Raw genomic sequence first — 23,773 nt, forward strand, 5'->3', positions numbered from 1 at the left:
GGGTGATGTAATAAGGCCCTGTCTTCGATGGCAGGGGGAACAATTTGAAGCCCTCAACCTAGGGGGAATCAGTCTGAAATCTACACTGTTTGACTCAATCAGAGTGTTCTGCAGGATGGGCCTGGAATGAGCTATGTCGACCAGGCTAGCCCGGAACAAGCGATGTAGACCAGGATGGCTCAGAACTTCACAGAGATCCAACAGCTTCTGCGTCCCAAGTTCTGGGATTGGAAAAGAAATTTAGGATGGTTTTGATGGAAGTGAAATTGCACCCAAGTGTGGTGTTTTCCTTACAGCTCCAGGGTGCTTCAAGTCTGTCACTGAGTGTGAGCCTCCCTCCCTCCTTCTCACTCATAGTCAGATGAGGGGAAAGGCCTTACTGATGCATGTTAAAGGGTGAAGCGGAAGTTCAGAGAACCTAACTGGTCCTCAGAGCCAGACAACTGCCTGAGGAGAGGGACCAACCGGGCATCTCATCTCAGGGCTCCTGTGACAACACTGTAAACTCCTTGCCAACACAGGCCCAGGCCCAACACCAGGAGTCAACCCTGTGGCCAGCCCTGTGGGGTCCTCCTGGTCCCTGTGCAGCCCTGAGCTACTCCTTTTCTCCCATCTGCTCAGTCTCCTCCTGTGTGCCCGCAGTCTCTCTCCCAGGCCTATGCTTTTGAATGCTTGGTTTATTGATTGATTGATTGATTGATTGATTATATTGTATGTAAATGGGTGTTTTGCCTGCATGTGTGTCTGTGCACCATGTGTGTGTGTCTGGTGCCAGCAGAGACCAAAAGAGGCCTTTCAGTCCCTAGGAGCTGGAGTTACAGATGGTTGTGAGTCACCACGTGGATGCTGGGAGTTGAACTCAGGACCTCTGGAAGAGAGCAGCCAGTGCTCTTAACCACTGAGCCATCTCTCCAGTCTTCCAATGTTGTTGCTTTCTTAACAAAACATTTACTGATGATTTGTGTGTGTGTGTGTACTTGTGAGTACATGCGTGCATACCTACTTCTACGTACATGTTGAAGTCAAAAGACCAGTTTGCTCTCGATTTTGGCCATAAGAAGTCTGTGTATTAAATTCAGGCATTAGCTTTGGTAGCAAGTGTCTTAACCTGCTGCACTATTTTGCTTGTCCCTATATTTAAAACCACAACAACATTGTTTTAAAGGTATGTTTATTACATGCATACGGGTGTTTTGTCTGCACGCATGTCTGTGCACTCACTACATATGTGCCTGGTCTCTGTGGAGATCAGAAAAGTATGTCAGATCCCCTTGAACTGTACTCATAGATGGGTGCAAGCTGCCACGTGGGTGCTTGGGACAGAACTTGGGTCCTCTGTAAGAGCTGCTGACACATCTCTCCAGACACATTCTAAAGACTGATTTATTTACTTATTGAGACAGGGTCTCACTATGTAGCCCTGACTGTCCTGGAACTCCATCTGTAGATCAGACTGACCTCAGACTCATGGAGATCCAGCTGCCTCTGCCTCCTAAGTGCTGAGATTTAAGGCGTGCGCCACTACACCAGACTACTCATTTTTATTTTAGGTGGATGAATGTTTTCCTGAATATATGTATGTGCACCAACTTAGTATCTGATAACCACAGAGGCCAGAAAAGGGAGGTGACTTTTAACTGCCAAGCCATTTCTCCAGCCCCTCCCCTTCAACTTCTCTTCCTTTCCTTTCCTTTCCTTTCCTTTCCTTTCCTTTCCTTCCCTTCCCTTCCCTTCCCTTCCCTTTCTTCCTTTTTTGTTTTTTGTTTTTTGTTTTTTTGTTTTGTTTTGTTTTTCGAGACAGGGTTTCTCTGTGTAGCCCTGGCTGTCCTGGAACTCACTCTGTAGACCAGGCTGGCCTCGAACTCAGAAATCCGCCTGCCTCTGCCTCCCAAGTGCTGGGATTAAAGGCGTGCGCCACCACCGCCTGGCTTCTAACTTGTTTTTAGGCAGGGTTTTATTATGTAGCCCAGGCTATGCTCAAGCTTGCTGCCTAGAGTACGGTGACTTCTGACTTGTGATCCTCCTGCTTCAGCTTCTCGAGTGCCGAGATCACAAGCCTGGGCCACCATGGCTGGCTCAGGATCCCTGTCCCCATGCCTTCTCAGGGGCCTGCTGTCATCTGAGCTATCCCATCCTCCCACTCAAACAGCTGCCTGCCATGCCCAAGGCACAGTTGGATTGTCAAGTAGCCTGCCCTGCTCCCCACCCCACCCCACTACCCCTCTGCTCAGCTTCACCCTCTCCCTGCAGCCCTGCCTGCCTGCACAGTTTGACTTCCATTGGCTCTCAGTAACTTACTAAAAATTCTCTCTGACCCACGCGATGCCACTTTCCTGTGTTTCTCTTCTGTCTGTCTCTAAAGGCTGGTGTTTCTGCAGGTACTGTCCTGCGTATGGTCACCTCATCCCCTTTTCCCTCTAGGGGACTCTTGAGCTGCTTCCCCGTCTCACTAGACTTCTATAGTCAAGACTCTAACTCAAGCCTGTCTTCCAGAGAGGGACCAGACCCAGGGTTTAAGCAGCCAATAAATATTCCACCAAGTGTGGATTAAGTACTCTGGAGCCCAAATGCCTGGGTTCAAATCCTGTGTGGGTTTGCATAAGATGCTTATTTAGTGCATGCCTATAATCTTGATATTATACTTGAAAAGCTGAAGGCTGAAGGATCATGAGTTCAAGGGTATCATTAGCTAACTTAATAGACTCCAGACTAGACTAAGCTTACAGGTTGAGGACCTGTCTAAAAACTAAAAAGCAGTTGGGCAGTGGTGCCACATGCCTTTAATCCCAGCACTTGGGAGGCAGAGGCAGGCAGATTTCTGAGTTCGAGGCCCATCTGGTCTACAGAGTGAGTTCCAGGACAGCCAGGGCTATGCAGAGAAACCCTGTCTTGAGAAACAAACAAACAAACAAATAAACAAAAGAAACAAAGAAACAAAAAAGAAAGACTTAGAGACTCTAACTTCTTTCACCCTGAGGCCCAAGCCCCTCCTACCACCTAACTGTAATCCAACTGTAATCTGTTACAATGCCCGGAGTTCTTCCATCTCCACACATGCATCAGTTCCTGTCCCCTCTGCCCGTAGCTCCAGAGTTCCAAGGCATAGTGCCCCCCTGGCACAGGGTCCTTTCCTCCCAGAACAAAGGGTTACCTCTATAAGGAGAGCTGATTTGAGCTGAAGCTGTGGGGGCAGGGAGGAGGGTGGTGGCCCCTGGGGTGCCCCTGGCTCACTTTTTCCAGAGCCTGATGCCCTCAGACCCTACAGGAGGCGGTAAGAGGAAGTGAGCTCACGCTGACCGGCAGGCCAATTCCTCCCTCCACAATGCACAGCGCGAACCTCCTCCACCCCTCCCACTTCCCAGAAAGGGTTCTCTCCACCCTGCTGCCCCCCCCACCTCTTCCTGCACCTTGACCTGCACCCCCCCCAAAGCCATTCCTATCCATCTCCTCTGGCCTTCTTCCCCTGATACCCTCCCCGCTAACCCCATCTAGTCCAGCTCCCCCGCTCCTGTCTGCACATTCTCCCATCTGCCCAGAGAGCCATTTTCTTGCTTGTTCTGTGAGAGTATGTTCTGTGGGGTCTGGGACAAGGGCACTCCCGGGTGATGATTCTCCTGGGATTCCCCTTTATCCTCATCTTTCTAAACCCCTCCACCAGCCCAGTCACCACCACTGTTGACTCAGTGCCATCCCAGGGGTCAAGGGACCCGCAAGGGTGTGGCAGGTGGCATTGGGGAAATACTACAGGGCTCAGGCCCTGGGCTCCTTCCCTTCACTAGCTTGGGCATCCTTAACCGTGATTCAGGTGAGACCCCCCACCCCCAACCCCCAAAGCAACCACGGAAGGCTGGAGAAACCGGAGGGCTGTCTGCAGGAGCCACCTGCCCCCAGCTCTGTGGGGTTCTGAGGAGGAGGCTGAACTGACCTGGAGGAGGGGAATGGAGAGAGAGGCAGGCTGGGGAGAAGGTTCCCCACGGACAGAGGCCTCCGGCCAGGAGGGCTCCTCCAGTGGTGTGAGGACAGGAAGTGTGGAGGGATGAAGAAGGAAGCTGGAGATGTGAGAGACTGGGCACAGGCACTTAGGTTTGGGCCTGGCCTGGCAGAAACTGGAGGTAGCTGTGTGTTCTGTTCTCTCTGGTACCCAGTGAGGAGAGGAACTGAGGAGGTTAGGGATGGGGGTCGGCGGGAAGCAGAGTAAGGGCCAGGGGGCAGCAAGTGTCAGGGGATTTGGGATTTGGTGGCCTAGTAGGGGAAGGGGGAAGGAGACAGAAGACTCTAGAACAACGTCAAGGCTTGGACTACCAGACCGTTTTGTGTAGGATATTCCCAGGAGAGTGAACAGGCCAGGCCCCAAATCCCGAGTTAACCGCTTTGGTTAACGCTTAGGAAGGCCTTGAAGAGTCTTTACTGTTTTGTTTGATGGATAAGGAAACTAGGGTTCAACCAGCTTAAATACATTTGTGATTTTTGTTTGTTTTGTGGGTGGCACACGTGTATACTGTGTTCCTGTGTGTGTTCCTGTGTGTGTGTGTGTGTGTGTGTGTGTGTTGATTGAGGATGACATTGAATATCTTCCTCAATTACACCCTACCTTCTTTGCTGAGACAGGGTCTCCCACTGAACCCAGAACCCTGGAGATCCTCCTGTCTCTGCTCCCTCAGCACCTGGATTACAGATGTGAGCTGCCGTGCCCATCTGCACCTGGTTCCATGGGCACTAGGGATCCGAGTCCATGACCCCACACGTGTGTGGCAAGCACTTGACTGAGTCACCTCCCAGAGTCCTTTTACTTTGCCTTTGCTTGCTTATTTATTTATTTATTTATTATTTTATTTTATTTCATTAGTTTTTTTGAGACAGGGTTTCTCTGTGTAGCTTTGGCTGTCCTGGAACTCACTTTGTAGACCAGACTCCCCCAACCCCTCCCAAAAAATATCCTGTAAAAAAGGTTTAGGAAGAAGTCAGCATGGGCTGGAGAAAGAAGAAGAATGAGAGTTAGACAGCAAAAAGAACTTCCCAGCTTTTTGAAGGACTGTGTTGGGGTATGTGAGCCAGGGGGGGACCCAGGGGGGGGGTTCTTTCTGTTGGAAGACTATGAAGTGAGTGGTTGGCTCAGGCCTAGAATGTCTCTTCAGGACTAGCTCCCAGTGAAGCAGGAGGGCTGGCTTATGGGTGGGAGTGGTTCTTCATAAGGCTGTCTTAGTGGAGCAGATCTTTGCAGGACCAGAGGTCTGAACTATAGAACTCACTGCAACGGGCACCAAGAGTCTGCCGTGTCTGTCAGAACTCTCTTCTAACCTTCACTCGGCTGCCACTGTGGGATCCTGTCTAAGATTCTTCCTGGGATGAGGGGTCTTTTCTAGATGGGGGCCTACCCCAAACCATATCTGTGGTGCCTCAACTTCCATGACTTTCTAGAGCAGACATTCTCAACCTTTCTAATGCTGCAGTCCTTTAATACAATTCATGTTGTGATGATCCCCCCCGCCATAAAACTATTTCATTTATACTTTATCCTCCTGCTTCGAGACAGGGTTTCTCTGTGTAACAGCCCTGACTGTCTTGGAACTCCATAGACCAGGCTGGCCTCAAACTCAGAGATCTGCCTGTCTCTGCCTCCCTCCGGAGGGCTGGGATTAAAAGTGTGTTCCACTACTGCCTGGCTTAGTAGCTACTTGATAACTGTAATTTTGCTACTGTTATGAATTGCAATGTAAAATCTGATATATAGGATTTCTGATATGCTCCCCCAAAGAGTCACGACCCATAGGTTGAAAACCAGTGTTCTAGAGTATTTCCGCCAGACTTTGTCCGTCCTTTCCCTGTCTGAAATGAGATCAGGATTGACCTCACAGGCTTTCTGGACCTCTGGGTCCGTTTCTGTCCCTTTCTGGCGGCCTTTCCCCGTGCTATTTACTGTTTGGTGCCCTCATCCTCTTTCGTGCTTACCGATCAACTTCTATTTGGGCAGGTCCCTTGGAGGCCCTCTCCAGAAGCTTCCCCTGAGGCCTTGTTCCTGGTCAGGCTCGGTTCTGACCCATGGCTCCACGGTCCGTGTAGACCCCTGTCTCAATTCCCTTGACTTTTTTCTATGGAGCGCGTGGGGAGCGCTGGTCTGGAGTTTGGCTTCTACGGGCGGGGCGGGCCTGGGGGCGGGGTTTTAGAACCCGCCCCTTCTAGTCCCGCCCCCTGTTCCCAGTGCCCCGCCCCCTGGGCCCCGGCCCGTGCCCCCAACAGTGCCCTGGCCGCAGAGCCTCCACTGCGGCCCGATGAATGGAGTCGCTTTCTGCCTGGTCGGGATCCCGCCGCGTCCGGAGCCCCGGCCCCCCCAGGTGAGGGCTGACCAAGGCCCGACTCAGTTGGGCGGGACCTGGGACGACGTCCGGGCTGGGGTCACTGCGCCCCCGTCGGTGGGCACTGCTGTGGGAGCTTGTTCTCCCGCTGGAAGAACAGCTGCGCTAGGCAAGGGCTTGGAGGCAGGCGCCCGGTAGGGGCCCCGACGGGCCCGGGGCTACCGAGCCCGGGGCCACACAGCTGGTGGTGGTGCCAGGCCCTGGGCGGCCAGGCAGCAGGGGTGGGAGGCCCGCGCGCCTTTTGTCCGGGATTTTCAGGCGGGGCGCCCGCCGCCGTTTCCTCTGCCCAAGTTTTCGTTTTCCGTTGGCGAGGCCCCCGCACAGCTGGAGCCACAGGGAGTGGGGGAGGGGTCCCGGGGCGGGACGTCCTTGGCTCGCCCCCTCCGGGTGGGGCTGCGTTGTAGGCTTCGGGGCTCCGGACTGGGACCCCAGCCCTGCCCGGCCCTCCTCGCTGCCCGCTTCGGCTGTGGGTGGGTCTGGGAGTGGGGTGCCAGGGGCATTACTCAGCGCTGGGCTGCTCTGCTTCGGTTCTTTCATCTGCCAGCTGCTGGAGGCTGGGAGGGGCCTTCACCTTCCCAACAGGGTCAGTCCCCTGCCTTGGAGTCTGGCTGCCGGTCCCTTTTAAGTCCCCCCCCTCAACGTCACCCACTGATCCCCCAAATCACAATGGCAGCAGAGTAAGCTGAAGGGCTGTAAAGTGTCTGGCCAATAGATTTTCTGAGTTTGGAAAAGACGTCCCATGGGATCCAGTTTGAGGGTCCAGACCAGACCTGAGCCTCTCCCTCTTTTGACACTCCAGCGGGCTCCTGCCCTCTGGGTGTTGGTCCAGCGGGCATGTACTTTTCAAACTCTTTAGGAGACTCTGGTGTCTGAACTGGATGTATTAAGTTCTCCATCAGTCGGCTTCTTTACCTCGCCCTCCAGCCAAAGTGTGTTTCCTAATTATAAACTTGAAATTCAGGATGGACAGGGGGCAGGAGTGGAGGTCATTAAGCTGGAGTCCTCTGGATTTAACCCCCCAACCAACATCGTACTTCATCCCTGTCCCCTTACAGACTCCACCCATACCCCCTGTGGGCTTCTGGTGGGAGGCCTTTGATCCCACGTGGTTCTCCCCTCTGCTAGGGCAACAGCCCCATTTTCAAAATGGACAGAGCTGACGACAGGAGATTTGAATCTCCACTGCAAAACTAGTCATTTGGCCTGAAGACTTGGCCCAAAGTGCCCCCCAACCCCCACCCTGGTGGCTCCCTCCAGTTGCCCACATGTGGTTGTATCCACCCCCAGATGGCTGGGAACTCAGAGATCCTGTGTTCCAGGCCCTGTCTCAGAGGATGGCCTGCATGCAGGGCTAGATTAGAGGGTCTTAAAGTATGTGAGTTTGTAGTAAAGCGTTAGTGCCTATTACATTTTTATTTTATTTTACTTTTTGTTTTTTTTTTTTTTTTTTTTTTTTTNGTTTTTCGAGACAGGGTTTCTCTGTGCAGCCCTGGCTGTCCTGGAACTCTCTCTGTAGACCAGACTGGCCTTNAACTCAGAGATGCACCTGCCTCTGCCACCCAAGAGCTGGATTAAAGGTGTTCACCATCATGCCTGGCAATGTTAGTGCCTATTTTACAGATAAGGTCTGACCTAAAGGTATGGCGATATTGTTGGGCTGGAACCTGAGTTCTGGTGGTCTTTAGGGCAGGAAATAAAGTCGGGGGAGGGGAGCACTGGAGAGATAGCTCAGCAGTTGAGAGCACTGACTGCTCTTCCAAGAGGACCTGGGTTCTATTCCCAGCCCCCACATGACAGCTCACAACTGTCTGTTACTGCATGATCAATCACCTCACACAGACACATGCAGGCAAAGTATCAGTGCACATAAAATAAAAATAAATAAATTATAAAGAAAGTTTGAGGGGAATGTTTTTAGGAAGACAGCCTGGATCCTGCTGGGGCGGGGCGGGGCGGATCTCGTGGTTCCAGCTTCAGCTGAGGGTTCTGGACCTGGGGAACAAGCCTTTTGTGTGGGCAGTGTGGATGAGGCCTTCTCGGTCCTCTTTCAGGACAACCCTGAACTCATGGGGAAAGGATGCAGTGGTGTTGGCAGAGTTGGGAGTAGTGGTGAGGGAGGGTGTGGCATAACAAAGCAGGGCCCTGTGGGAGTGGGCAGTGGGTTGCCTCATCCCTCATTGCAAGGATACTTTGAAACTTCTTGTGTAAAGTTGAAAGACAGACTCCAGCTGGGTGTGGTGGTACCTTTAGTCCCAGTAGAAGCAGAGGCACAGGCAGACAGAAGTCTTGAGTTCTAGGCCAACCTGGTCCACATAGGGAGTCTTAGGGCAGCCAGGGCTTCAGAGAGAAACCCCATCGATGATGATGATAAATATGAAGGATAGATTACAGAGCAGATGACTGGACTAAGTGTTAGGGTGAAGGATTGGGGCTGGCTCTTCAGGAGAACCTTCCAGGAGCAAGTTTGTGAGGTGCAGCACCCCAAAGCAGTCTGTTGCGTGGTACAGGGATGCTTCCTCCAGTAGGTGGATTCCTGGGATGCTGGATTCCAGTGCAGGTATCTAGAGAGACCCAGCAAGCATGCAAACATATTCAAATGAGCACATACATTAGTGCTAGAGACTTTTTTTTTGAGGTAGAGTCATTCACTATGTAGCCTAGGCTGGCTTTGTCTGTCTCAGCCTCCTCGGCGACAAGGCTAAGGTCTGATGCAGCCCCTTGGGGGCAGGATCTGGATAGCTCATTCTTCCATTTGTCAGAGTGTGCTCTCAAGATGGGTGCTGTCTTCATTGTCCCATTTACAGTTGGGGACACTGAGGCGCAGTGAACTAATGGTAAAGAACAGAGCAGGGTAGGAAGGGGACACCGGGTTCTAGTGTCAGGACTGGCCCTCACAGTCCAGCTGCTGCCACACCCCCTGAGGCTGTGCCCATTTAGGAGAAGCCAAGTCAACAACCACGCTCCTGCCGGTTTGGAATTTGGTTGCTTGTTTTGGTCGTCATCAGGGTGGCACAGGGTGGCACAGCCTCAGGTACCTCCACCCCCAGGCTGGCCATCCATACTGCAGCCTGTGGTAGTCCCTTGGTGCTCTCTGTCCAGTGGTGCATCAGCCTTGCTTTGCTGTTTGCTGGCTGCTGTGGCTCAAAGGTGAGGGATTGGCTCTGTCAGGGATTTAGACAAAGCCTGGTTTTAATTATCCTGCCCTGCCACCCGAACTCTGTCATGAATGGAGCCTGTGGGAGCTGGTGCTGTCTCTCCCCATGCTCATCCCCACCCCCGCCTGTCAAACAGCCCGACTTTAGATCTAGACTCCTGTTTCTCGTGAAACTGTGCCAGCGTGTCAGCAGGGCAGTGCCAGGCTGTACCGGGAGGCCATCTCTAGCGTCTCAGGCAACATCAGGCCCAGATGGCCTTGGCTTTGGCTGTGGCAGAGTTTGAGTCCTTTGGGGGCGGGGGGATGTTCATTACCTGTCAGAGTGGTCAAAACAAAAGGGCCCGTCTGTTCAGCCTCTCATGCTACAGGGGAAAGGATGCTAGACTGTACCATGATGCTCAGCCTGGCGGGCTCTGAGGCCCAGGCTCCCAGGCTTCTGTCCACGGCGCTGTTTCCCCCACACCCCACCAGTGCTGGTCTCTGCTACAGAGTCCTGGGGGTGTGGCAGAGAAGAGTGGACAATGTGTCCTGTTCATCTGTGTCCCCAGTGCCCGGCTCAGCGCCTGGCACAGCGCAGTCCTCCATAAATGTTTGCAGGGCGCACACCAGAAGCCTCCCCCACTGGTCTCCCGGGGTGACCGGGGCCTAGCTCGCTCCCAGGCACAGTCTCCCTGTCAGACTTGAGTTAGTCAAAGGCAAGATCATAGAAAATATGCTCGGGGTGGTCCGTGCTGGGCAGGTGTGTTGTTGCATCTCAGCTGATAGAATGAGATTCCATGGCTTCCTATGGTCACACAGTGAGAGACAAAGCCAAGGCACTGAGCATGCTCTTAGCCTCATTCCAGCTGCCTAAAGGTGTCATGTCTGTCTTGTTACCCACACACTCTGGCACCCGGCCAGCACCTAGAGAATGTTTGTTGACTGACCGACTGACTAACTGGATTCATAAATGGTGAGACAATGTATGACAACCCACAGAATCCTGTACCCCGTCCTCTTAGGAAGACAGCCTGGGAGTGTTACTGTGTTGTCTGCACAGAGTGCCAGAGCCAAACCTAGGGAAGAAGGGAAAATCCTCCGAGGGCTTCCTAGGCTGCCAGGTGCCACTGTCCCCAAAGCTCCTGGCTTCTCTTGCTTTCACTCGGAGGGAGCTCTTCCTTCCCCAGAGCTCTGAGGCAAGTCTGTGAGCTGAAGCAAAGGCCTGCGTCCTATCCCATCCCGACCTTAGCTCAGGCTTAGCTTAGGAGTGATACCTTAAGCTGGCTCGGTGCCATTCCCATCAGCCCTCCTCCCCCTGCCTCTGCCTCATAGGCCCAGATTAAAGGCACATGCCACCTAACCAGGACTGAGGTTTGAGTCTGGAGCCTTGTGCATCCGAGACATGTGCTTCCTCACCACCTACACGCCCGGCCTCGTGTTTGCTTTTATTTTTTCTTTTACTTCATTTTATCTTTTTATGTGTATAGGTGTTTTAGCTGCATCTGTGTCTGTGTACCACACGTGGAGGTCAGAAGAGGGCCTCTGACCCTCTGGAACTAGACTTATGAGTGGTTTGTGAACCACCGTGTGGGTGCTGGGAGTCAAACCTAGGTCCTCTGGGAGAGCAGCTGGCACTCTTCACCAGCAAGCCATCTCTCCAGCCCCTTTACTTTATTTTTTATTTTAAGACAGAATCATGTTAAGTTAAGGAGGCTGGTCCCTGTAGCCAGGTCAGGCCTTAAATGTCCACCCTTGTGCGTCAGTCCTGGGATTATAGACCTCTCATCCAGCTGCACAGTTATCAGCTATTTATCTCTCAAGCAACAGGTGTTGGATTTCCAGCCGGCTTTGTCCTAACCCTTGGGCCCAGGGACATCTCCAGCTTCCTTTGGCTCTTACATACCTAGGTTGTTGGGTCACCCTTCCTTTCTGTTCTTTTTTTCCTGGTCCGAAGTAGCATTAGTCAGTCAGGCCCACCCCCAGGCTACACCTTCATCTGCTCTTAGGGACCTGCGCACTGTGAGTTGTTTGGCATTCTGCCTTCTGACCCAGCAGATGGGCCCTGGGAGATGAGGCCTGGGGCCTGGGCCGGGTATGCCCCTCAGGCCCTCGGGAGCCTGGAGCACCCTATGGTGGAGTGTTTGGTTGGGCCTTACCCTCTTAGCTCTTGCTTCCATTGTTACTGTGTGGCTTTGGACACCAGCCCCCAGTTTTTCTTTCATGTGGACTTGAGGCTTGAAGCTTACACGTGCTAGTCGGGTGCTTTGTGACTGAGCTAGGTCTTAGCTCTTGGCCTTTAGTTTTTAAAACCTCAGATACAAATCCATCAGCCGTACTAAGACGCCTGAGCGAGGGGAATCAGGCCAATTGTCAGCCATTGCTAGACAAATAACAGTCAACGGATGGAAATAAGAACACAGGCTTTGTGGAACCCATGAGCTGTAACCCCAGCACACCTGGCTCATCCCATTCGCAGGGGATGGCAGCTCACATCTTCCATAACCCTAAACCCGGGCAGTGGTGGCGCACTTGGGAGGCAGAGGCAGGCAGATTTCTGAGTTTGAGGCCAGCCTGGTCTACAGAGTGAGTTCCAGGACAGCCAGAGCTATACAGAGAAACCTGTCTTAAAAAACCATAAAAAGGGGGGCTGGAGAGATGGTTCAGAGGTTAAGAGCACTGACTGCTCTTCCAGAGGTTCTGAGTTCAGTTCCCAGCAACTACATGGTGGCTCACAACCATCTGTAATGGGGTGTGATGCACTTTTTTGGTGTGTCTGAAGATAGCTACGGTCTACTTGTTTAAATAAAAATAAATTTAAAGAAAAAGAAATATTTCTGTATAAAAAAAACAGAGAGAGAGAGAGAGAGAGAGAGAGAGAGAGAGAGAGAGAGAGAGAGATCAGAAGTTCAAGATCATCTTTGGCCACATAATGTGTTTGAGGCTAACCTGGACTACATAAGACCTCACCATAAACAGACAAAACAGGCGTTTATGGCCAGAGTAATCTTAAGAGAAGTGAACGAGCCTGAAAGTAGTGAGGCCTCTGTCACTGGAGGTTTGCAAGCCCTGCTGAACCACAACATGGACTAGTAATAATTCTGGCCTGAGCTAAAGGTCAGCGCAGAGCCCCCTGGGGGGCACTGCTTGGGTGTTTACACTGTGTCACAGCAATTAAAAGGACTGTTTCCTGGACTTGTGCACACTGGGGACTGAGCCTGTGGCCAGATGCCTGCCTGGCCTGGAAGGAGCTCCAAAGGCTGGCCACTGTGGTTGGGGCTAAGTGACTTCCCAGAGGCCAGATATCCCTGAACAGGCTGGCTACAAGAGGCCCAGAAGGTCTTGTGTGATATGACGTGGTCCGGAGAAGGCAGGAGGCCATTCTAGAGCCAGAAAGACTGGGTGACCAAGGAGCAGGGAGGAGGCACTGGGGCCACTGGTCCTGAGGCTGCCTACTTGTCCTGGGTTTGAGTACCAAGTGATGGGCGAGTTCCCTCATCCACCAACACAGCCTCATGCAGCAGGGGCCTGCCTCAGCAGCTCCCTGTAGCAGAGTCTGGCCTGTGGGAGTGGAGCTGGGGAAAGAAAGCCTTAGGCCCAGTGCATTTGGGGGCATCTGGGGGTCGGGGGAAACAGTGGAGCCTTTGTTGACAGCTGCCAGGAATCTGGCGGAGGAGCTGGCCCTGGGTTTGGCTGGGTTCTCCACAGACTGGCCCTCTTTGAAGTGACCCTTTCAAAGCTCCGCCTGTATTCTTGAGAGGAGAGAGAGCTTGGGCAGATTGGGCAAAGGGCTTGTTGGCCTCTGTGGTGTGGACAGGGGGGCAGGAGCCCTGTGGGACCCAGGAATGTGGCGGGCTAGGGTACATGTCAGAGCCATGTGAGTGGACAAGTACTAGGGGTCTGACCAGTGACAAGTCGTGGTGTCATTTCAGGGAAGGGCAGAGTTCCTTCCGGCTGGTGCCTGGTTTCTTTCTTTTACCCAGCAATTTGATTTCTTTCTATATTGGGCTCCCAAACCAGCACTGTGTTCTTGTTAATTCCCACTACTGCTGGGAGACTAGGGCAGGACCACAGGACCTGGAGCACAGGGAGGGGTGGAGCAGGGATCTGGGTCAAAGGGGCTTCCTCACTCCTAAGAGTCTTTGGAAAGCTGGGGACCCCACCTCTGAGCAGAGACCCCTGCGCTTCCCCAGACTTCTCCTTATCAATGAGGAGGCAATGGTGGTTTGCCCAGGGAAGAGCTAGAGGGAGAGGAGAGGAACAGCTGGTCATGGAGGGTACCATTCCCATCTCCCTGTTTATCCTTTAGGGAGTGTGAGGCCCAGAGAAAAGGCAGGCTTAGGAAGAGAAGAAGTAGAAGAGAAGGAGGCAGAACACACAAGAGCAGTCATGGGACCTAGGCCGAGGAACACAGGAGGCTGAGGCTGAAGGATCAAGAATTCAAGGCCTGGACAACTCAGTTGAGATGCTGTCTTGAAAAAAAAAAGAAAGCAAGAAGAGGGCTGTCGACTTATCTCAGTGATAGAGTGCTTGTCTGATGTGTGCAAAGCTCTAGCTAGGTTCAAGCCCCAGCCCTGGGTAAGCTGGGTGGTGCATGCCTGTAATCCCAGCACTCAGGAGGAAGTTAGAGTTCAGCACCATCCACTGCTCCATCTCCATGAGGCTGTGAACTCACAGAGATCTGCCTGCCTCTGCTTCTGAGTGCTGGGATTAAAGGCTTGTGCCACCATGCCCAGCTTAATTAACTTTAAAAAATAAAAATTAAAAAAAGAGGGGCTGGTGAGATGGCTCAGCGGTTAAGAGCGCTGACTGCTCTTCCAAAAGTCCTGAGTTCAAATCCCAACAACCACATGGTGGCTCACAACCATCCGTAATGAAATTTGACTCCCTCTTCTGGAGTGTCTGAAGACAGCTACAGTGTACTTACATATAATAAATAAATAAATATTTAATAAATAAATAAATAAATAAAGAGTAGAAGACAAAGAAAAGGTGACATCCAGGGAAAGAAGGAGAGGTTTCCTGAGGGAGACTGAGTGTTGGGGTGGAGTGGTGTGGACAGGGGAAACAGGCCAGCCTTGTACCCTGATGCTCTGCTGCCTCTCTTCCTACTGACTGTAGCCATGAGATGCAGACTGGCGGTTTGTGGACAAGGGATCGGAGTGTTTGTAAGTGGGTTGACCAGATCGCACTGCCTAGAAAACTGTAGCACTGTAGAGGGTGTAAGTATATCATGATGGTCACACATTGAAACTGCCCAGTGATGCAATTCTCTGAAGGTGTCACCTGTGACAGGGACTGTCCTCAAACCCACTTAAGGAAATCTTCTGGAGGCGTGGCCTCTGGTTCCTCCCCCAGAGGGGGTGGGGCTTTCGGTGTTGCTTCCCATATCTTGAACTGGCATCTACACAGCTGAGCCCTCATTAGCTCTAATGAGACCTTGGCCATGGGCCCCTGCGCCCTGCTGCACCTGGGGGAGGAGTTGTGACAGCAGAGGGTGGGCAGGTGTGCAAGAAGGGAGCTATGGGAATAGGTCATCAGGCTGGTGACAGAGCCCATTCATTCATCCACTTCCTCCCTCTCCCTCCTTTGCCTCCTGCTCTGGGTCCCAGGGGCCAGGTCCCTCAGTGCTAGGGACTAGCTTATCTGAGGGACCAGGCTCAGCCTGGGGCTCCCAAGGACATTCCCAGGCATGGCTGGCATAGTTGTCCTCCCCCAACCTCAGCCCAGGGCAGCAAAGGAGGCTAAATGCTTGGGAAAGATTAGGCAGTGGCTAGATCTTCAAGCAAACCAACCTTCATTTCGTGGGTGGTCATTACGCATAAGCACCCTGGGCTCCACACGGCCCTGCCCTCAAGGGGTCCCTTGTCTGCTTTTCCTATTGCCCAAAAGCCAGACAAAAAGACTCCACTACGATTCTTATAAACAATAGCCTGTGAGATTCCTGTCTCCATCACCTGCCAGTCCAGACTGTTCCCACGTCCCCCTAACCTCAAATATCAGGGTTAGAAGACCCTGGCAGGCCAAAGGAGCAGTGTGGTACAGAGTCAGCAAGGGGGACCAGTTTGGATCTGGGTGACCTTGCCTGGTGCTGTTTTTATTTATTTTCTTATTTCAGTCTTTTGGCAGGGTCTGTGTAGCCTTGGCCAGGCTGGAGCTCGGGGGAATCCCCTTAACTCTGCCTCTTGGGAGCTGGGGTTACATATTATTTAGCCTCACAAGAGCACACTTTTGAGTCTGTTAAGTACCTTGTAGTGGCCCTTGAACATATACCTTTAGTGTCTTCAATGCTTTACAATTTTTTTTAGATTTTTAAAATTTATCTCCTTCCTTCCTTCCCCTCCCTCCCTCCTCTCTCTCTCTCTCTTTCTCTCCCTTTCCCCCCTCTTTCTTTCTTTTCTTTTCTTTTCTTTTCTTTTCTTTTCTTTTTTTTTTTTTTTGGTTTTTCGGGACAGGATTTCTTTATGTAGCCCTGGCTGTCCTGGAACTCACTCTGTTGACCAGGTTGACCTCCAACTCAGAGATCCACACATCTCTGCCTCCTAAGTGCTGGGATTAAAGGTGTGTACCACCACTAGCACCCGGCTTTTTGTTTGTTTGTTTTTAACTTTTAAAAAATTCAATGTCTATGGATGTTTTGTCTGTATGTGTGCCAGTGCACCACATGTGTGCCTGGTGCCAGAAGAGTGTGTCAGAGCTCTTGGAACTGGAGTTACAGATGGTTGTGAGCCACCATGTGACTGCTGGGAGCCGAACCCAGGTCCTCTGGAAGGGCAATGGATATTCTTAACTTCTGTGCCATCTCGCCAGCCTCGGAAGTTAGTATCTCAATTTTTTGAGACAGAGTCTAATATATCCCAAACCTGTTTCAAACTTGATTGGTAGCCAAGGATGCCTGGAACTTCTAGTCTCTGGCTCCACCTCCCAAGTGCTGCCATTAGTGAAAGTGTCACAATGCCAGGTTATACACAGTCGGGAACCCAGCCCAGGGCTTCATACACGCTATGCAAGAGTATCAGCAAATGAGCCATACCCCAAGTTCCCAAGAACTCTTTAGTAAAATACTTTCTGTTGAGTAGATGTTCAAAGGCCATCACTAGGCAATTGTATATTTATTATAAAAACAAAATAACCAAGTTCTGAGAGAGTAAATATGTCACCAGCTCAATCTTTCTGAATCCTATACCTGTCCTGTAGTTACTGCAATATTGCCTGACACAAAAGTACAGGGGGTAATCACCTCTCATGGCCCAACACAGGCCCACCTATCCCAGCACAGTGAGCTGCGGTCCAAGGAGGGCTAGCATAATAAGGGAGAGGGAGACATCACACACACACACACACACACACACACAGCCAGATAGGACCCTGGGATAGGATAGGATCCCAGCACTCTGGAGGCAGAGACAGGTGGATCTCTGAGTTCAGGTGGCTGTCCTGGAACTCACTCTGTAGACCAGGCTGGCCTTAAACTAACAGAGATCTGCCTGCCTCTCCTTCCTGAGTACCAAGATTAAAGGCATGTGACATCACACCCAGCCCCTTCCATGTTCCTTTGTGTTAGACAATGTGGCAACGACCACAGGACAGGTGTGTGTGTGTGTGTGTGTGTGTGTGTTGTGTGTTTAAACTCTTTTTGCATTTGTGTGTGTATCTCAACTTCTACCTGGTGGGGTCTGGGACTGAGCTAATTTATATATTTATGTTTGTACTTGGTGGTTTAATATTATTGTTGTGGTGATGATGATGATAATGATGATGATGATGTGCATGCAGGCAGGTGGTTTGCCTGCATGTTTGTGTACCATGTGTGTGTCTGGTGCCTGAGGACGTCAGAAGAGGGAAACGGATCCAGAGGTTGTAAGCTGCCATATGGGTGGTAGGAATTGAACCCAGTTCCTTGGAAAAGCAGCCAGTTACTTTTAACCACTGAGCCATTTTTCCAGCCCCTGGTTGTTGTTGTTTTAATTAATTATTAATTTTTGAGACAGTCTCACTAAGTTGTCCAAACTTGCCTGGAACACAATCTTTTTCCTAGGCTGGCCTTGAGTTCTCAGTGATCCCTGCCCCCTAACACCACATCCCTGGTTCCTGGATACAGGCATCCTCAGCTTAGGCAATTCTTTGAACCTTGTTTCCACATCTGCTCTGTTTGTTGCACGTCTACCCCTTTGATCTTTATAAATTAGGACTGCTTTTAATTTCTACAAATCCTTTGGGAACTGCTGAACTAAAACTTGCTGAGCAGCAACTAGATGTCAGGCATCCAGCCTGGTCCTCTGAGGGACGGACCCTAAAGGATCCCTAACAGCTCAGGAGGTGGAGGCTTGGATAGGGAAAGGGTGAGACCTGGGTTACACAGAGTGGAGACAGCCTCAGGCTCTGTGACCCTTTACCTAGTGTGCTAACCCCTCCACTTAGAGCCCCACTTGGTGATAATCTTTGCATTGTCCTAGTCTTTGAAATTTGAATTGTTTGGGGACAAATAGGGGACAGGGTAGGGCCGAAATTCGACTCTCAGGTTCTTAAGCTTAACTTGTGTACCTTTGGGGCAGGGACTGGTTCAGATGTTTCCTAAGAGCTCAGCTGTTTGTGAGCTCAGACCTTTAAACCCCAAGGCTGACCTGGGGCTAAGGTAGTGAGGAATGGCGTCGCAGGGAAGCAGAGCCTTATTAGGGCAGTGATGGGGATGGGAAGGTCTCCAGCAGCCCTGCGGCATCATTGGGGTTCGGCTCTGGGGTGACTGGTGACTGGTGACTGATGACGGCTGGCCGGCCGGGGTTTACCGGCTTAGGAAAGGCAGCTGCCTCAGCTTGGGGGTGCTGCCTTGGGTAGAGTAACCGGTCCGCCCCAAACTTGCGGTAGGCAGGGATCCACCAATAAGAGGTGCCTGCTGCTCTTATTTTGCATGGCCACGCCCCTCATTTTCATGGCTCAGCCCTGTCCAGCAGAAGCGGTTTCTGCCCCCTGGGCTCTCACCTCTTTTCAAGCCTGGTGCAGTTTGTACCGTGGGGGTGGGGGGTGGGGGTGGGGGGCTGCGACCCGGCTGGCAGCCTGGCTGCACTATTCATAGCTCCGGGGCAGGCGTACTTCGCATATTTGTCGCTCTTCACGTCTGGCTGAACCATCCCGCTCTGCCTTCCTCTGTCCCCTCCTCCCTCCTGCTCTCCCATCTTATCCTTTCAGCTTATCTCAGCTGCCTTCTTGTAGTCTGTGCATGCTAAGGCCAGACAGCTGGTGTCTCTTTGGGCGGGTGGACCTAGAGGGAGAAACTGATAGCGAGGATGCATGAGATGAGGTGGCCAAGAGCCTAGGCTTGGCCTGCCATAGGTGACTGCCACAGGAAGATGCACCTGGCACATTGTGACACATTGTGGGACTCCAGGCGGATGGTGTTAGGGTGGGGAGACTAGTCAGGAGTCAAGGGAAGGAGGCAGAGGACTGTGGGAAAATATAGATGAGTACTGTTCTAGCATGTTTGAAAACAGATGAGGAGGGCTTATAGCTGGAACACGGAGTGTGAGGAGAAGGTGTGGCCACAGAGGATGGAAGCAGATTCCTGTCTGTCCGTGTGTGCCCTGCCCCCTTCTATACTCTGATGCTCCCACTTTTGGACATGGTTCCCACCAAAAAAGGACAAAAACCCCCGAAGTATGGGTGTGGTAGCACAAGCCCTTCGTATTCCCAGTACTTGAAAGCTGGAGACATGAGGATCAGAAGTTCAAAGACATCCTTGGCTAACCTGAGCTACATGGGACCCTGTCTCAAAACAAACAACAAAAAAAGAGTTCAAGTAGTCTCTGTTCTAGGTGGGCCCCAGAGGGGAGCAGTGGCCACCCCAGCGATGAAAGCATTGCTTCTTCCTCACCCCCAAGTTCAGAAGCAGTGTGCTAATGCCCACCTGGGCCACACACTGTCCCTTCAAAGCAGACACAGTCCTGGCCCTGGCCTATCAGGCCATAATAGCCTTATAAACATACATGCCCTGAGAAGAAGTCGAGAGACCTGGCATTGGGCACAGGGGCAGGATGTGTGTGAAGTGACTTTAATTTTTTTTTTTTTTTTTAAGTGAGTGGTGTACACCTTTAATCCCAGCACTCAGGAGGCAGAGGCAGGCGGATCTCTGAGTTTGAGGCAGCCAGGTCTGTAGAGGGAGTTGTAGGACACATAAAATCAGTTCTCTTCTGTTGTGTGAGTCCTGGGGGTCCTTAGTCCAAGTTGGAAGTGCTGAGCCAGCTGGAGCTGGTGCACTGGCAGACATTAATGCTAGAAGCTCCGGGGTGGGTGGAAGTGAATCAGGTAAGGGCTGGAGAAGCAGGGAGGGTCTGAAGACAACAGAACATTCCAGAAACAGCGTGCTGCTGTGGCCCAGAGGCTAGAAGGGAGCATGGTGCTCACGGGAACTGGAAGGAGGCCAGAGGCTGGGGTGACTGGAGCACAGAGAAGGGGGTGCGGTGTTTGTGGAGGCTGGGGATGTGTCCTCCAGGGCCTGGTGGCCAAAATACTATCAGCCTAGACTGATCTCCCAGAGGGAAACAAAGCTGCCCAGAGTGGGTGTGGATGGGAAGTGGACTGGGCCCTTGGCCTGGCCTTTGGGTGGCAGGGTCCACCCTGATGGTGGGCAGGAGGCTGGGTGGATGACCCCTCCCACCTGTCCGTTCCTAGAATGCCTTCCCAATAACTTTGCCCAGCAAAGAACACTTGGGTGAACTTGATTGGCAGCCTTCGTGCTACTTAGAAAAGGACCAATGTGAATGCCAGGGGCAAATGTGTTCCTTCCTGAATGCTAAGATGAATGTAGAGCCTTCTGTCCCCCTTCCCTCAATGGCCCATGGGCCACTGCAGAATTCCCTATCCAGCTGTGGTTGGCTCAGGGAACAGGGTGGGGCCTCCCAGGCTCACAGGTGCTGTGTGTGCAGAGGGCCAGCCAGCTACTGCTTCTTCTTTATACATTTTTTTAGATTTATTTATTTATTATATGTAAGTACACTGTAGCTGTCTTCAGGCACTCCAGAAGAGGGCATCAGATTTTACTACGGATGGTTCTGAGCCACCATGTGGTTGTCGGGATTTGAACTCAGGACCTTCGGAAGAACAGTCAGTGCTCTTAACCACTGAGCCATCTCTCCAGCCCCTTCTTTATAAATTTATTTTTATTTTATGTGCATTGGTGTTTTGCCTGCATGTTTGTTTTTTTTTTTTTATTTTTTGTTTTTTTTTTTTGGTTTTTCGAGACAGGGTTTCTCTGTATAGCTCTGGCTGTCCTGGAACTCACTTGGTAGACCAGGCTGGCCTTGAACTCAGAAATCCGCCTGCCTCTGCCTCCCGAGTGCTGGGATTAAAGGCCTGCGCCACCAGGCCCGGCTGTTTTGCCTGCATGTATGTCTTGTGTGAGGGTGACTGATACCCTGGAACAGGGAGTTACCGACAGTTGTGAGCTGCTGTTTGGGTGCTGCAAATTGAACCTGGGTCCTCTGGGTGAGTACCCAGTGCTCTTAACAACTGCGGGGCCATCTCTCCAGCCACCTACTACTACTACTAGTTCTTCTCCTTCTCCTTCTCCTTCTTCTAAGATTTATTTATTTATTTTATGTATGTGAGTACGATGTTGCTGTCTCCAGACACACCAGAAGAGGGCATTGGATCCCATGACAGATGGTTGTGAGCCACCATGTGGTTTGCTGGGAATTGAACTCAGGACCTTTGGAAGAGCAGTCAGTGCTCTTAACCACTGAGCCATCTCTCCAGCCCCCCTACCCTCACTTCCTTCTTTCTCTCTGTCTCTGTTTTTTTCTTCCTTTTTTCTTTCTTACTTTCTTCCTCCTGTTCTCTCTCCTCCTTTCTTCCTTCCTCCCCACCCCCTTCTTCTTTGTTTGAGACCTGACCTCTCTGTTTAGTCCTGGCTGTCCTGGAACTCACTCTGTAGACCAGGCTGGCCTTGAACTCAGGGATCTGCCTGCCTCTGCCTCCTGAGTGCTGGGATCAAAGGCGTGCGCCACCACCTCCTGTCCCTGTCATCTACTTCCGTTGTGCCTATGATTCCGTCTGAGGTCAGAACTAGGCTGACTGAGGACAAAGGTCTGGACAGAAGAGATGTCTCCCATCCCTTTCCCAGGGATGCACTTCCACGTCCCTCATAGGCAGGAGTATAGTGGAGGACATTTACCTTAGAAAGCTGCGTATCTTCTCTTCTCGGATTGTCTCTGCCACAGCACAGGCTAGACCAGGAAGAGGGTCTGCTCAGAGGCAGGGCCGGCCAGCATACAGGGGCATGGAGAGGTAGCCTCAGCAGGTTGGGCAGGGCTAAGGTGAGGGAGTGGGTGGCTTTTGAAGCTTTTCTTGCAGAGAACCCCACGTGCCCTGGGGGGGAGATGTTAGGAATCTGCTGAAACCTGCCCTCTGAGGGAATGTGGTCTCAACTGGACTGGAGCTGAGCTCTCCCTCACCCCTCAAGGAAACCAGTGAGTGCACCTGTTGTCTCTGCCCAGGTGCCAGTTAGTAAGACAACAGGAAGAACTGGCGCAGGGGGTGGGGGGGCGGCAAGAAGGGTGACTCACACTGAGTTTGCAGTCTGTCCCAAATGAGCTGGCCAGGGATGGGATGGGTGTGATGGTCTTGAAGAGGAGTAGCTGCAGGAAGCTCCTGGCTCAAGAATGACTGGCGTCTTCCAGTCTCTTCAGGAGAGGGAATTGAGCCTCCTTGGTACTGCTGGGTCAAAGGGAGGCTTCAAGGCTCAAGACACTGAAGACACCAATCTGTCTTGCAGGAGACCTTTCTCCAGTAAGAGATTGAGAGGCGGGGTTATGTGTCATTCAGTTGAAGCTGAGAGTCCTGGAGAATGCAAAGTGGGGGGTGGGGGGGTGGGCAGGTTCCAGGAATGACACCTGTCCCTTTCATTTCCAAATGCGATGGCCTGAAGTGGCATATGTGAGCCAGCAGGGGGTGCTGCTGCCTGTGACACTGGCAAACTGTGCCCTGGACCGGCCCGAGCGGGCACACCCTTGTGCGTGTGTTACTGGTGGTTGGAGGTTCACTGGGGTTTAACACAGACCGTGAGTACTCTGTAAGGTTAGATTTCAAACAGCAGTTCCACGCTTAGTCAAAAATTCTTCAACAATCCCACCCTGTGCAGGGGGCAAGGCTGGGAACAGTGGCCATTGGCTGAGTGTCCAAGGGATGGGATACCATCAACACCAAGGACTTTCTATGTCTGTTAGGGTCCCTGGCAGCCCAGGCACTCCCCTGTGTGGAGCTTTCTAGGACCCTAAAGAGGATCATAGCAGCCCTGAGAAGATGCAGATTGGAGCCGGGGTCCTTTAGGACCAGGATTATCCAGGCCGTGAGGACATGCAGGATAGGGGCCTTCCAGGCTAGGTCTCCGTAGCATTCCAGGTCCCCTGCTCCCAGGTGTGAGAGGGTAATTCATGCCAGCTGCTGATAACACCCCCCCATCCATGTTTTAATTCCGACTTTGGCAATTCTTTCAATTTTGATAAATTTATATAAAGTGTATGAGCCATCTGGCAATCCCAACACTTAGGAGCCAGTGCAGGAGGACCCTCATAAGTTCTTTGCCAGCCTGGACTACAGTGAGGTCCAGGCCAGCCAGGCCTATACAAACTAATATCTAAAACATTTAAAAAAAAAAAAAAATCATGTCTAGGGCTGGAGAGATGGCTCAGTGGTTAAGAGCACTGGCTGCTCTTCTGGAGGCCCTGAGTTCAATTCCCAGCAACCACGTGGTGGCTTACAGCTAGCTATCTGTAAAGGGATCTGATGCACTCTTCTGGTGTGTCTGAAGACAGCGACAGTGTACTCCTATACATAAAATAAGTAAGTCATTAAAAAAAATATCAAGTCTGTGTTGGGGGTATGGACATGGACAGGTGAGTGCAGGGGCCCACGGAGGCTGAGGCGTCAGTTCTGACTGGAGTTGAGGTTGCAGACAGTTGAGAGCCACCTGATATCGGTGCTGGGCACCAAGCTTGGGCTTCTGGAAGAGCACTGAGCGCTCTTAACTGCTAACCTACCTCTCCAGCCTCTCTTCTGCATTGACCTGTCACCGCTATCTCACTCAAACTGCATCTCTGTGTTATCAAAGCAGGAAGTGTCTCGTCAGTCTTCTCCAGTCCTAGGCAGCCATCTTCCTTCCTCCCCCCCTTCCTTCCTTCTTTTTCCCTTTCTCTCTCTCTTCTCTTTCTTTCTTTCTTTCTTTCTTTCTTTCTTTCTTTCTTTCTTTCTTTCTTTCTTTCTTTCTTTCTTTCTTTCTTTTTCTCTCTCTCTCCCTCCC

General features: G+C 51.7%; 1 protein-coding gene across 1 annotated transcript in view; it reads left to right on the top strand.

The window, feature by feature from the left end:
- Window positions 1-6,226: 6,226 nt before the first annotated feature.
- The window catches only part of LOC115065355 (rho GTPase-activating protein 23-like), a gene marked incomplete at its 3' end in the record, with an annotated part of 31,892 nt that continues 14,345 nt past the window's right edge, over window positions 6,227-23,773 (top strand). Inside the window, exon 1 of the mRNA XM_029545889.1 lies at window positions 6,227-6,332. Coding sequence (XP_029401749.1) covers window positions 6,270-6,332 — 63 coding nt within the window. The remainder of the gene's footprint in view (window positions 6,333-23,773) is intronic.

Source organism: Mus pahari, chromosome 14, assembly GCF_900095145.1.
Source record: "Mus pahari chromosome 14, PAHARI_EIJ_v1.1, whole genome shotgun sequence".
Classification (NCBI taxonomy): domain Eukaryota; kingdom Metazoa; phylum Chordata; class Mammalia; order Rodentia; family Muridae; genus Mus; species Mus pahari.